At 33.2% G+C, this 15,114-nt stretch overlaps 1 protein-coding gene and 1 pseudogene across 9 annotated transcripts; one reads left to right on the top strand and one right to left on the bottom strand.

Moving 5' to 3' along the window:
* Positions 1–4,033: 4,033 nt before the first annotated feature.
* LOC110600506 lies at positions 4,034–4,674 on the bottom strand (annotated as a pseudogene).
* Positions 4,675–5,287: 613 nt separating this feature from the next.
* On the top strand, positions 5,288–14,240 carry LOC110599657 (serine/threonine-protein kinase EDR1-like). 9 transcript variants are annotated; one of them, XR_006348403.1, is made up of 9 exons: positions 5,289–7,533; positions 7,627–7,725; positions 7,817–7,969; positions 11,977–12,140; positions 12,751–12,898; positions 13,017–13,157; positions 13,248–13,353; positions 13,662–13,987; positions 14,100–14,240. XR_006348403.1 is itself a non-coding variant. In XM_043950090.1 (8 exons), the coding sequence occupies exons 1-8, from the start codon at positions 5,377–5,379 to the stop codon at positions 13,826–13,828; spliced, it is 3,135 nt and encodes a 1,044-aa protein (XP_043806025.1). In that variant the 5' UTR covers positions 5,289–5,376; the 3' UTR covers positions 13,829–14,240. The 9 variants fall into 9 exon arrangements, 8 of the variants coding, with proteins under 8 accessions (XP_043806028.1, XP_043806029.1, XP_043806031.1 ...); XM_043950090.1 differs by having other exon boundaries at positions 13,662–14,240; XM_021736161.2 differs by having other exon boundaries at positions 5,290–7,533; positions 13,035–13,157; positions 13,266–13,353; positions 13,662–14,240.
* The last annotated feature ends 874 nt before the right edge of the window (positions 14,241–15,114 follow it).

The raw sequence follows: 15,114 nt of genomic DNA, 5'->3' as shown, positions 1-15,114 counted from the left end.
AATAATTTTTTTGTTAATTTTAAAAAATAATTTAAATAAAATATTGAAAGCATATAAGTTTTTCAATTTTTTTAAACACAAATATTTAATTGAATATATACTAATACCTATATACTAATTGAAATTAATGAATTACATCAGAGTGAGCAATATTTAATTCAAACCGAAAAAAATTGATGGAATCGAATTAATTTAAAATTTTAATTTAATTTTTTATTCAGATTTGATTCGATTTTTAATTTAAAAAATTTTGATTATTTCGATTCCGTTTGATTTTAATAAAAAAATAAAACTAAACCGATTAGAAATAATAATATATTATTTTTAATAATATAAAGAAATTAGATCATATTAAAATTAAAATATTTTAATTAAAATTTAAAATATTAAAAATATAGTATAAAAAATAAAAAATTATTAAAAATTAAAACTGATCAAATCGAATCGAATCGAACAAAATTAGATCGGTTTGATTCGATTCGATTTCTTATCAAAATTAGTTCGGTTCGATTTTTATAAATACTAAAATTTCAATTTTTAATTTATTTGATTCAATTGAATTTTAAATTAAATCGACATACTACTCACTCCTAAATTATATATACGAACTAAAATTATAATATATTTAATATTTAAATTTATAAAAATCATAATAATGAAATATAAATTAATTATATTATCAATAATTCATTAAAAAAATAAAAAGTGATATGCTTACTATACTTTAAATTTTGCTAATCATGTAATGAATTTCTAACAATAAATAAAATTAAATAAATATAATTTTATATTTATAAAAATTTATAGTTTAATCAACAAAATTTTAAGCATGATTAACAATAAATTAAATTATTTTCATTTATTTTTATAAATAATTAATGATATCGTTAATTTCTACTCGTTCTTATAATTTTTATAAATTTATCAATTTAAAATATTATAATTTTAATTCATGCATTTAATTGATTAACGTGAAATTATACAATTCTGTAAATATATTTAGCTATAATAATTTATTTCACTTTTAAAAAATAAATAAAAAGATGTTAAAATTTTGCACGCAAAATTTTTAATGGATGAGATTCTCATCGACTCTTATACGAATATAATTTACAACATGGTAATATATATATATATAAGTCCATTTTATTCGTGATAATTATTGTCATTAATTTACCTAATTTTAATTATATTTAATTAAAAAGTGAGTAAACAATGTAAATGGAAACTAAAATTTCGTTTGTTTATTTTTATATTTTTTTAGTATTTAGAACACTCATAAAAACAATTATTGTAAAATATTTTTCTAATTGAAGTATAAATTAAATCATTTTATATACTTTAAAATTTTTATTTAGATATTTATATATAAAATTTATTAATATATTTTATTTTTAAATTAAATAATAAAATTTTTTATTTTATTAAAAACTATTTTTATAAAAATATTTTTCATCAAATTAATAAAAAAATTTTAAATATATGTTATTTTTTATAAACAAATCAAGTCTAAACGTTTATACTATTTGATTTAGCTGAAAAATAAAGTTGTGATGTAATTGGCTAGTTATACAAAAAAAAGAATGTGAGGTAATGGTGGATTTCATGATAATTCTTCGACGCTCAAGTCAATAAACTATAAAAGAGAGTGATTGCATTGAATTGTTTAAAGTTTAAATAGCGGAAGAAAATATCATACTTGTGTAATTTTTATCTTTTTATATTATAAAAAATTTTAGATAAATATAGTATTTTCCGATAATCTAACGATAATGTAGTTAATCCCTCAATGAGAAATCTATAAAAGAGAGTGAAAACAGTAAATTGTTTAAAGTTTAAATAGTATAAGAGAATAACATACATTTACTTGTGTGATTTTTTTCTTTTTATATTATAAAAAGGTGAAAATAAATATAGTATTTTTCGATAATCTAGCGATGATGTAGCTAACTACTCGATAACGCGTATAGTATTAAAGTATTTGAATCTTTTTTTTTATAAGGCGGAATATCTGTCTTGTTGTGACAGTTTATAATTTATTTTGAGCGTTTGTTATGTAATATCACTAGTTTTTTCCAAAATTTATATGTTTATTTACTTTGAGTTAATATATTTTAAAAATAAATTATTTATCTATATGTTTTAACAGTTGAAGGATTTTTTTCATCCAATGCATTAGAAATGCATTACTCAAGTCGCCAAGCTAAAGCATACAAAGTGTAGCCAACCACATATGAGAAAGTCAAATTAGAATCAAATAAATCAAACAAAATTAAAGCAATCAAAACCCATGAGAGCAAATCCAAACTAAAGAAACAATCCAAACAAATCCATAATCTTTCAAAAGTAATAGCCTAGTAACGATGCACCACTATCAACCCATCAACTCGCTACTAAGATTTATTATTAGAAGACCAAAATCAGAGTATCCAAACCGAAAGAAACAATCCAAACAAATCCATAATCTTTCAAAAGTAATAGCCCTAGTATCACTGCACCACTATCAACCCATCAACTTGCCATTAGAATTCATTATTAGAAGACCAAAATAAGAGTATCCAAAGCTTTCAAAGAGGATCCAAACCAGAAATCTAAACAAAGGTCAAATCTCCCAAACATGCAACTAAAAACAAATAAATAGAAGTAACAAGATGAAAAATTTTATTGGCATTTCAATCTCTTAGGCCATCTCCAACCCTATACATTATTTTTTGCACTATTTTGGTGCTTTGCACTAAAATGGTTCAATATTATCTCCAACCTTCTGCACCAATTTTAACAAAAAAAAATATTCTATTTATATTCTTCTCTCTCCTTAATATTATATTATTTATTTTACTTTAATTTTATTTATATATTTCATTCAAAAAATTCATATAATTTTATATATTCACTCTAAATATTTATATATTTTATATTTCCATTCAATATTCAAATATTTAATTATTTCATAAATAAACAAAAAAAATTTTCAATAATTGTGAATATATTAATTTAAATTAAATTTTAATAATTATAAAAATATAAAATAAATTAAAAATATAATAAATTATGAGAGTGAAAAAAATAAACTTAATTAAAAATATATATAAATTTTAAATTATATTATAATTTAAAAAAATAAAAAAAGATTAATTTTAAATTATATTATAAATTAAAAAAAAAAAAAGAATGGCGCTGCTACAGTGTCATATCATATTTGGCGTGACACTGTAGCAATGCACTAAAACGCCAAAATAGAAATTGGCGCAGCGTTGGAGATGGGCTTATAGCGTGAGAGTGGCCAAAACATATAAAAACATAGTACATATAGTCCCAAAGTGAACCACTATCAAATGATAACAGCATCTTCGCCAAGCACTGTTGTTCCTAAAACTATACCTATCTCTCAATTATACCAGCTCCAATCTGAAAAAAAAAAAAGTAAAAACAAACAAAAAAAGGGGCAAATGAAATAAACCAAAGGGCAGAGAAAGGGAAAACAAAGATAGAACTCGCTACAATGCTTGATGCTCAGCTACTTTTTCTTGCATAATCTCTCATTCTCTCTTCTCTCCCTTTCTCTCTCTACTGAGAAACCATCTAGTTGAAGGATTTATTTCAACTTAAAAAAGCTCAATATTTTTAAATATCAAGATGTATTTTCTGTTTTTATTTATTTTAAATTATATATTAATTTATATTTTTAGAAAATAAATTAATATTTTCTAAATATGTATAAAAGTAAGATGTATTAATTTTTAAAAATTTAGTAATATCAATTATTTAACTCAAAAAATAATATAACATAAAAAAATTAAAAAATTTAGTATTTTAATTATATGGTTAAATTATTTAGGTAAATTATATATTATTTTTTGATTTATATCCTAATTAACAAATAAGTCACTGTATTTATAAAATTAAATGCTTAAAATCTTCTATTTTCATGTCCAAACTGAAAATTCTCCCATTTTAAAATCTATTAAAAAATTAAAATAATTTAAATTTTATAAATACCCTTTCTTCAACTCTCATTCTCTTCTCAATCTCATTTCTCTCAAATCCCATAATTTTAATAACAATTTCTCATCTCATTCTACCTTTAGATCAGTTAAGACATCATCAGCTTATACCCGCAAGCCCTCTATTCTCAAAAGTCTTACTAAAACCGCTATCCTAATCGGTTTCCACCTCTACTGCTCCCCTGCCAGTGAAAATTACTTGATATCAGGGCCCTGGTTCTGGTCTTGAATAAAATCTTGTGGCGGATAATGCCAATTACATCCAATGCTACTTCAGTGAACTGTTTTCACTGCCCTGGTCCACATCCATAAGCTTGACTTTCTTCAAAACCAACAATGGCTTCTTTAAGGTGACCTTAGACCCAGTCAATTCATGATACCCAACCGTGAAAGTGTAGTCTTCCTACAGTAAGTAATCCGGAAAAAGAAAAATTATAAAATGAGTTTTAAGCTTGATCAGAGAAGTTAATTGAATAAGAACTGTATATGTAAAAACCTGTGAAGAAGGGCGGCAAAGCTCCCCAATCATGAGGTTTTGAAGGTGATCTTGAAGCGATGGCTGAACTTCAATTACACCTTGCAATTCCACGATCGCCCATTCTGAACAGCTCTCTGCGCCGCAACTCACTTCACTTGGATCTGCATATTCCTTTTGTCCACCAAATTGATTACAGAGATGAAATTATATAAGACCAAAAGGATTTAACTTTGGAAATTGGCGACAAGCTAAGTGGGATTCGCGTTTCTATATGACAAGAAAAAAGGCCGATAATAGTTTTTATATGTAATATATATAATTTTATGATTTGCTTTTTATATTTATCCGTCATTTCATTGTGTAATTCACTGTGTCAAAATTCTTTATTTTGATTTTTTCATAAATTAAAAATTAATAATAATAAAAATATTTAAGTTTTTAAATGTAAAAATTTTTTTTACTGTTGTGTAATATAATAAAAATATTATAAAAAAATAATTTTTAAAAATTTAATGAGTCTTTTTTTGAATTAATGAAAATAAATGAAGTATTTAATTTTAAAAGTATAGAAATTAATTTATTCATTATAGTATGAGACTAAAATATACTATATTCAAATTAATTTTATGCGATGAAAGACTAAATAGAATGGAACGAGAACGTCAGAGAAGAAAGAAATGAGGGAATGGACTACGTGAAACTGAACGAGTCCAATTGATGGCAAACTTGCAATTATACCAAACTCAAAGGCCAAAGCTTTAACCGCCTCAACAGCAAAATTTACAGACGCAACTATAGAACCGCGCACAATTGACCGTTCAGTTCAGTTCGGTTACTCCCCCCCCTCCTTGCGGGCACTCTGCCTCTGCTGCCAACATTCACTCTTCTCTCTCCATGAAAGAACCCCCAGCCTCTCGTTTCCGGCGGAAACCGACCGCCAATGCCTCCGCCGCACCATCAAGAATGATCAAGCTGATTTGCAGCTTCAATGGCGCTTTCCATTTTAGGCCACCCTCCAACAAACTCAGATACATTGGTGGCGAGACTCGTATCGTTTCCGTCGACCGGAATATCGGCCTTTTCAAGCTCCTTAACAAGATGTCCGATCTTTGCCCAAATTTGCGCTCTTTCTCGCTCAAGTACCAGCTCCCCATGTCCGGACGTGCGGGTGACCCGGAGTTAGATTCCGAAACGGATGTTCCTCTGGTCTCGATTGCCTCCGACGAAGATGTTAGGTGCATGATCGAGGAGTATGATAAGCTGGAGCTGTATGGTAAGCACGCTAGGCTGTGGATATTTGTGTGTAATGACGGTGATCAATCTGATGTTCATTACGACAACTACAATAACGGTAACAGTGGGTTTGTTAAGGGAAACGGCGAGTTTTGGGTCGATAATCCAACAAATGATGCTTTGAGAGGTGGGGCTGAGTCGTGTCAAGCACAGTTTGATGGTAAGGCGGCCAAGAATCCTGTGAAAGGTGTTGCCAGGTTCAGGTACGGTGATGATTCATTGAGAAAAATCGTTTTGAGGCAGCAATTACTCGGCAAACAATCGGAGGGAATTCACAATTGTGGTGCGGATAGTGATCATAAATATAATCACCCTTTTAGAGATTTAGCTCCTGAAACGAACGCTTCGATGCCACAAGGGAACCTGTATCAAGAGAACATGCTGGGTAACAGAACAGGGAATGCTAATTTGCGTGGAAGTGAGAGTAGTGATAGACTGGTGCAATATTCAGGCCCTCGCTTGCTTCCGTTGAACCCAAAGGATGGAAATTTGCACGTGGAAACGAATAGTTCCACGCATTGTTTGTCAGGGAAAAATTTTCAGGTCTTTGGTCATGGGGTGGGGATTTCGAATCCTTTGCATAGCTTGAGGTTGAAAAATATGTGTGATCTTCCTTATGCAAAGCAGGACTCACGGATCCTTGGGCAAGGGGCACCGAGTCATTTGAACAGGGAAAATATCGTGCCATGTGCTGTGGTTCGTGCTTTGCGGACTTGCAACAGTCAGTGGGGTGGGAACACCTATCCTGCCAAATCTCCCTTCTCTACCGGTGGTTATCAGAACGGAATCCGAAACAATCGGTGTATTATGAAAGAATCTGGAAATCAGCGGGTTTATCCATACCAGGTTCGGAGCCATAGGAATTTCCCAGCTGAGATGGGGAATCATCGAAGCACTAGATTGGACGGAAGGCTTTCAGCAGTGAAATGCTACCCTGGGCTAAGGCCAAATTCAACCATCTCAAAGCAGGGACCATCTATGAGATTATATGGCTCAAAGCAGGGAGGTAGAACGAGCATGATCAATTCAAGTTTAAGTAAGGATAACTCCTCCTTTAGCTTATCCAGAGGACATGGCTCCGCTATTTCACAGTGTGGAAATTCGAATGCCAAAGATTTTAGTTTACCTTATCATGGAGAAGGTGTTTCTGTTGGCAATCAATCTCTCTTGTCTCCTGAGGCTTTTGCGACACCATCATCATGTGTGGAGAAAACAGAGAGTCAACAAGATCTCTTGACTGGTTCACCATATGAAAAAAATGAAGTTCCATATCAGAGCATGTATGAGACCATTACAAATGAGCTATTCACAGTTGACCAGCAGAAGGTTGTTAACGTCTCTGGCTTATCAAACGATCTGCACCATGCCATTGAATCAGCTGTGGAATGCAATACCAATTTGATAAGTACAGGAAGGGCAACTAACATGTTCAACAATCCAAAGAATGGAACTCCTTATTTTGAAGTTGCTTCTTCGGTGGATCTTTTGTATAACTTGTCATTGTCATCATCCAAAGGGGCAGAAACTCCTGCCTGTCCTTCACTTGCCAGCATTGCTGTCAGTGATTCTTCATTGAAGCCCGAATCAAATCCTTTGGATATTATGGGTGGACAACTTAGCACAGGACTGGAAGCTGACAAATCAAATGCAGTGGCATCTAATTCCACTGCTCCTAATGCAGTTAGCATGGAAAAGGATCAGGAGCATGAAGAAGATATTCAACAGGACCTTCTGTCTGGTTTAAGCATCGATGAAAAGGTATCATGTCTCGGAATTTCTTTTTCGTGTTCGATCCTAAGACAAGAAAAAAAATTGCTGCAACTTTTTTAGTGACTTCATCTTTTTACATAGGCTGAGACTAAAGAAGGCACTAAATGCTCCAAGGTGATTGGTGGAATCTCTAGTGAATTGGCTGCATTTTATACTCATCTAGCTACTCGAGAGTTGCAGGTGGTTTGAGAATATGTGATTTCTCTGTCTTAAACCTACCTTATCATTGTATGTATACGTATTCAAAATCTTATTTTTCTTTGTTCTGCAGACAATTAAAAATTCAGACCTGGAGTATATTAAAGAACTTGGTTCAGGCGCATATGGTACTGTCTACTATGGAAAATGGAAGGGTTCTAGTGTTGCCATCAAGAGGCTAAAACCAAGTTGCTTCACTGGAGGCTCATTGAAGGAGGATCAATTGGTAATGTTCCATAATTATGAAATTTTCGATTATTTATCATGTCCATGGTATATTTGATTTTGGTTTTCAAGTTAAATGAAGAGTCACCTATCAATCAAGCAATATTAATACTGCTCCCTCTATTCCACAAGGATAGACTTGCTTTCCTTTTTCATCAGTACCAAATTGTAGGCCACTTTTTTTTTTTTTTGAAATAATAATTTATATATTAGCTTCCTAATGTTTCCCCAATTAATAGACATTGCAGAAGGAAAATTTATTAGTTCTTAGAATGGTCCCGTAATGAAGCAATATGAGCGAAGGGTATGTTAAGTGTAGAAATATAATATTTTGTTATTGTCTCACAATAGAGATTACAACCTATTTATACATGAGAGAGACGGTATCTAAATAGGAAGGAAAATCAAGTCTATGATTATGCAATCCCTAAGATTAAGCAACTGACTCATCTATCAATATTTACTTCCTATATTAACATATTTACTTTCTATAACTTATAACACTCCCCCTCAAGTTGGATCATAAATGTTAATCATGCCCAACTTGTTACATATATAATCAACTCGAGTCCCATTCAGAGCTTTAGTGAAAATATCTCCTAATTGTTCTCCAGTTCAGATATGTCCTGTTGATATTATCTTTTGTTGGACCTTTTCACGAACAAAATGATAATCAATCTCGATGTGTTTAGTCCTCTCGTGAAATACTGGATTGGAGGCAATGTGGATAGCTGCTTGATTATCACACCACAACTTAGCAGGCACCGAATTTGTGAACCCAACTTCTTCCAACAGTTGACGTACCCACAAGATTTCACAAATGGCTTGTGCCATGGCTCGATATTCAGATTCAACACTAGAACGGGAGACCACATTTTGCTTCTTGCTTTTCCATGAGACCAAGTTACCTCCCACAAAAACACAATACCCAGTAGTTGACCTCCTATCAACTTTCGAGCCTGCCCAATCAGCATCAGAAAAACATTCAATATTTGAGTGCCCATGGTTACCATAGAATAGGCCTCGCCCTGGGGTCCCTTTAAGGTAACAAAGAATTTGTCCCAGAGCATCCCACTGGGCAACAGTAGGAGAAGACATAAATTGACTTACCACACTCACTGAATATGCAATATCAGGACGAGTCACCGTCAAACAAGTCAGCTTGCCAACTAATCTTCTATACCTTCCAGGATCTGCAAATGGCTCACTGTCTTCTGTGGTAAGTTGAAGGTTAGGGGTCATTGGGGCACTACAAGGCTTAGCACCCAATTTTCCTGTTTCTGCCAACAAATCAAGAACATATTTTCTTTGAGATAAGAAGATGCCTTTCTTACACCGCATAACTTCGATCCCCAAGAAATATTTCAAGGAACCCAAGTCCTTTGTATGAAACTGTGTTTTAAGAAATTCTTTTAGGGATGTGATGCAATGTCACTTCCTGTAATAACGATATCATCCACATATACTACAAGTAGAATTACTCCACTAACAGAATTTCTATAAAACATTGAGTGATCACACTTACTCATCTTCATTTCAAACTACCACCTCACTAAACCTGTCAAACCATCCTCGAGGACTCTGTTTCAAGCCATAAAGGGATTTTCGAAGTCTACAAACCTTACCTGACTCCCCCTGAGTAACAAAACCATGTGGTTGCTCAATATAAACCTCCTCTTGAAGATCACCATGAAGATAAGTATTTTTAATATCCAGTTGATGCAAATGCCAATCATGAGTAGCCGCCAAGGAAATAAACAATCGGACAGATGCGAGCTTGGCAATTGGGGAGAATGTATCAGAATAGTCAACTCTATAAGTTTGTGCATAACCTTTGGCCACTAAACGGGCCTTGAGGCGAGCAATAGGTCCATCAGGATTTACTTTCACTGCAAACACCCATTTGCACCCAATAGCCCACTTTCCTGGGGCAAGGACATCAACTCCCAAGTACCATTAGTGTCAAGGGCCATCATTTCCTCTTCCATTGCAGCACGCCAACCAGGATGGGACAAAGCTTCAATAACAGTTTTGGGAATTGAAATAGAATCTAAAGTAGTGACAAAACAACGAGAAGAGGAGGATAATTGATCATAAGAGACACAAGATGAAATAGGATAAGTGCAAGTACGTTTACCTTTGCGAAGAGCAATGGGCAAATCCAAATCAGACAGTGAAGGATCAGTGGGAGCAGGATCGGTCGACGAAGAAGTGGATAGCGGAACGGAGTCAGAGTCCTCTAAGCGTTTGGAATACACATGAAAGATGGGAGGGCGACCTGGCACATGAGCAAAAGATGTAGGAGTAGTCTGAGGAGACAGAGAGCGAACAGTGTATAACAAGAGGTCATCTTCCTCCTCCTGGATGTTATAAACAGATGATGGCGGAAAAAACAGAGTGGACTCAAAGAATATTACATCCGCAGACACAAGATACCGATTCAGGTCAGGAGAAAAACAACGATACCCTTTCTGACGTCGAGAGTAGCCAAGGAAGACACATTTGAGTGATTTGAGATCCAATTTAGTAACCTGTGGATAAGCATCACGAACAAAATAAGTACAATCAAAGATACGTGGCTCAATAGGAAACAAAGATTTAGTGGGAAATAAAATGTTATAAAAGATATCACCATGAAGGATGGAGGAAGGCATGCGATTGATAAAAAAACAAGCAGTGGATACAGCATCAGCCCAAAAACATTTAGGTACCTTCATTTGGAATAAGATGGCTCTGGCTACTTCAAGAAGATGTCGATTTTTTCTTTCAGTAACTCCATTTTGTGAAGGAGTGGCAACACAAGAGGACTGATGAAGAATCCCTTTTTGTAACAAATAAGATTGAAATTCCCCAGAGAGATACTCTTTAGCATTATCACTTTGCAATATACGGATGGAAGTATTGAATTGGGTTTGGATTTCAGCATAAAATGCACAAAAAATAGAAAATAATTCTAAATGATTCTTCATTAAAAATAACCTAAGTAGTACGAGAGAAATCATCAACAAAAGTAACAAAATACTTAAAGCCAGACTTAGACACAACAGGACAAGGACCCCAAACATCTGAATGAACTAACTCAAAGGGGGACGAAGCCCGTTTATTGACTTGAGACAGTGTAGGTAAACGATGATGTTTAGCAAATTGACAAGACTCACAATCTAGAATGGACAAAGAATGAAACTGTGGGTATAACTTCTTCAAAGCCGAGAGAGAAGGATGCCCCAAATGACAATGAACATCAAAAGGTGTTAAACGCGTGGAGCATACCAGAGATCGAGGAGATCGAGGTAGTTGCTGATCCAAGACGTAAAGACCCTCTGACTCACTCCCTCTACCAATAATCTGCTTCGTCGAAAGATCCTGAAAAACACAGTGATCATGAAAGAATGAGACACAACAATTCAATGCACGAGTGAGTTTACTCATGGAAAGCAAATTAAATGCAAACTTAGGGAGACATAACACAGAGGATACAGAAAGAGAAGGGGTTAAATTGACATGACCAGAACCCATGATAGAAGATTTAGTGCCATCAGCGAGAGTAACATAAGAAGGCGATGTATGAGACTCAAGATATAATATTTTGTTATTGTCTCACAATAGAGATTACAACCTATTTATACATGAGAGACGGTATCTAAACGGGAAGGAAAATCAAGCCTATGATTATGCAATCCCTAAGATTAAGCAACTGACCCATCTATCAATATTTACTTCCTATATTAACATATTTACTTTCTATAACTTATAACATTAAGAAAGAAAATATAAATTTATTGCTTTAACAATGTAAACTACATTTTCTTAATCCATGTAAAAATAACTGTAGCACTTTTATACTCTTGTCAATTGATCTTCCTTGCTCATTACAAAGTATAAATATGATACTTTCTCTTTCATTATGATTGAAATTGCAAGTCCTGAGAATGTGTGTAGGTTGGTGATGTGGATGTTATGGTCAACAACAAAAAAATGACTTGCTTGTTTCCATATGCTTATGTGCAGGTTGCTGACTTCTGGAAGGAAGCTCACATACTTGGTCAACTCCACCACCCAAACATAGTTGCATTTTATGGTGTTGTAACAGATGGACCGCTGAATAACTTGGCAACTGTGACAGAGTACATGGTGAATGGCTCTCTAAAACAAGTTCTGAGGAGAAAGGATCGGTACAGTAATTTAGTTACTCTATTTCCATTACATTGTTGGTAAACTATCTATCTTCACAATTGACATATGAAATGCATTTTTGCTGCCTTATGTTTGAGTGTCTTAAAGTTCATAGTTAGTATATTGTTAGCTTCACCATCAGGGTAGAATGCAAATTATTTTCAGATTGAAATTCATGGATTATGGAAGCGAAATAGAGATAACTATGAATTAACCCAAGCATATATTTACCTGTTGGCTATCAATTAATTTAAACGCCTAATTAAATTTACAACATCATACTCGTGCTGCAGGAGCATATTATACTATTAATACATCGTCTTGTATTTATTAAATGGCATAGGTCAAAGAAATTTTAGGCTTCAAGATGGACATTTTATCATTAGTAATTAGTCTTTGAAGTATTCTTACATTTGTAGTTGGACTAAGCATGTCAAACCGGAGAGGATGAGAAGGAAAAACTTCAGTTCAGAGAGTATATTTTTCAATTTAGATTGAATGTTCTGATTAGGGTTTCACTCTCAATATTATGTGAAGAACCTAACTTTAATGGCTGCTGTTTCATGTATTTGCTTCCCCCTCCTTAACTGTGCTCTTTCCAACTTACAGAACAATTGATCGTCGGAAGAGGATAATTTTGGCAATGGATGCTGCTTTTGGGATGGAATATCTACATGAAAAGAACATTGTCCACTTTGACCTGAAATCTCATAATTTGCTTGTGAATATGAAGGATCCTCAGCGACCGGTGTGCAAGGTATCTAACTAAGATGTATTTTCTGGTTTGGATTAGATTCTTCTATACTGCTTGCTGTACATGACTAAGCTTCAATATCTGTTATGAATTTCATAGACTGAAAATCAACATGTTTAAGATATCACTGCTTCTTCAGATTGGTGATTTAGGCTTATCAAAAATTAAACAGCGGACCCTTATCTCTGGTGGAGTACGAGGAACCATACCTTGGATGGCACCTGAACTCTTGCATAGTAAGAGCAACATGGTAACGGAGAAGGTATGATGCTTAGTTACTTTTGTACTTGTGCATGTGCACAAACAAATGTAAAATTTGTCGTCTTTGTGATTTCATTATCGATTGCCCTAGTGCATGGATTGTATGCAGGTTGATGTTTACTCATTTGGAATTGTCATGTGGGAACTCTTAACTGGAGAAGAACCTTATGCAAACTTGCGTTCAGAAGAAATAATAGGTATATTAAAATTTTTGAGGCGTGCCAAGAAGTAATTAGTGTTTTAAGAAAATTCAGAGAAACACATGTATGCTTTCATGGCATTGTAATCAAATAGCTAGCAGTTTATCGAGTCACTTTACTTCATGTTCAATGGTTTTTAGTTTTCTTTTTGGCTGAGGATTAGATATATCGATATGCATAATAATTCAGAATATCTTTTAACCTATAAAACAAACAGTTAAGTTATCAGAACAGCTGACGCATGCAAATTGATTTTTATTTTATTGTGATCTGATGGTAATCTTTAAAATTTTTTATATCTTCAGCGGGCATAATCAAGGGCAACCTGCGACCTGAAATTCCTAGCTGGTGTGATCCAGCTTGGAAGTCACTGATGGAAAGGTGCTGGTCATCTGATCCCGAGTCTAGGCCAGCCTTCTCAGAGATAGCAAAGGAGCTACGAACAATGTCGGCAAGCATGAACATTAAGTAACTACAATGAGGCAGAGCAGCAAAGACAATCTTCGCATGTTTTTCGTGTAAATACTTTAGGACCATCAAGAACATGGCAAGATGAGACGTGCATATTTTTTTCCGTCCACTGTCGTGTCTGATATGAGGACAACCCTTATGTTAAGGGTTGTGGAGCCAGGTGCACTTCTTTTTTAGCTGTCACTGGTATGATATAGTAGAATATAGACTTAGCCTGATGTTAGATAAATAATTGCCGTAATCGGGTTTAATTTTGCAAACCTGCTTTACAGGTACAGGCAAACTCTCGGAAAAAGCTTGTAATTTTTTTTCTTTTTAAAATCAAGACCACCAATAATCAAAGCTTTTGCTGTACATAAATGCCAATTGATGATCTCTTGTCTTTGCATATGAATAACACACTGTAGTTGATCATATTCTGACTTGCTGTGCATTTCTTAACAAAATGACATTATTATTGTGTTTAGGATGTTAACAAAAATAAAATTGTCAATTTATATATAATTTTTTTATAATGCAAATAGTTGTCACATGTCATTATTCAATAACTACCACGTGTTTAATTATGATACCAGAATTTGTATTTTTTTCTACAATGCAAATAGTTGTCATGTGCCATTAATCAGCAAGTACCACGTGTTTACTTACGATATTATTTTATGAAAAATAAAATAAAAAGTTTGAAATCTAAACTGTGCCAATCGAGTTCACTAGATCTCGTCGAATTTTACGAATTTTGACCGGTTTCACATTTTTCAGTTATTGGAAAATTCTATTATTATGTAGCCTTACTATGTTTTGATAAATTCTACTATTAAAAAAAGCGTACAAAAATTACTCTTAAAAGCTAAACCGGAAGCGCCATAAGCTTCCTTTCCATTTGAATCAGCTAGATCGGTCAGGGTATTATAATTATAATATTTATATTATTTACTCTTATAGGCATTAAGCAATACCTTGAATATCATGAATAATTCAATCCTTCATCTCCCGGGGCTCCTTCGATCAATGTATGCCCTTCACAAAAGGCTGAGGCTTAACTACATGATGAAGGTGAGATCTGGGGGTGTCTTAGGATTCTGACACTAGAAGGATGGTTCTTCAAGATTTTAAAGAGAAATGTTTAGGATAACAGTAAACAAAAATAATAATAGAACTGCGTGATATATTTAAAAAAAATTAAATAAAAAAATAAATAATAATTTAAAAGACAAAAAAAACAACACTTCTTTATGGATAGTAAAAATATATATATTTATAATCGTACATGATATACATGTCATATTC

This window comes from Manihot esculenta, chromosome 14, assembly GCF_001659605.2.
Source record: "Manihot esculenta cultivar AM560-2 chromosome 14, M.esculenta_v8, whole genome shotgun sequence".
In the NCBI taxonomy this organism is placed as follows: Eukaryota; Viridiplantae; Streptophyta; class Magnoliopsida; order Malpighiales; family Euphorbiaceae; genus Manihot; species Manihot esculenta.
This window is presented reverse-complemented; position numbering and strand designations above follow the sequence as displayed.

Coding starts and splice junctions, on each gene's coding strand:
- LOC110599657 (XM_043950090.1), top strand. CDS start 5,377: ATGAAAGAACCCCCAGCCTCTCGTTTCCGGCGGAAACCGACCGCCAAT. Junction 7,726..7,816: donor TAGCTACTCGAGAGTTGCAG/GTGGTTTGAGAA, acceptor TTTGTTCTGCAG/ACAATTAAAAATTCAGACCT. Junction 13,354..13,661: donor GCGTTCAGAAGAAATAATAG/GTATATTAAAAT, acceptor TTATATCTTCAG/CGGGCATAATCAAGGGCAAC.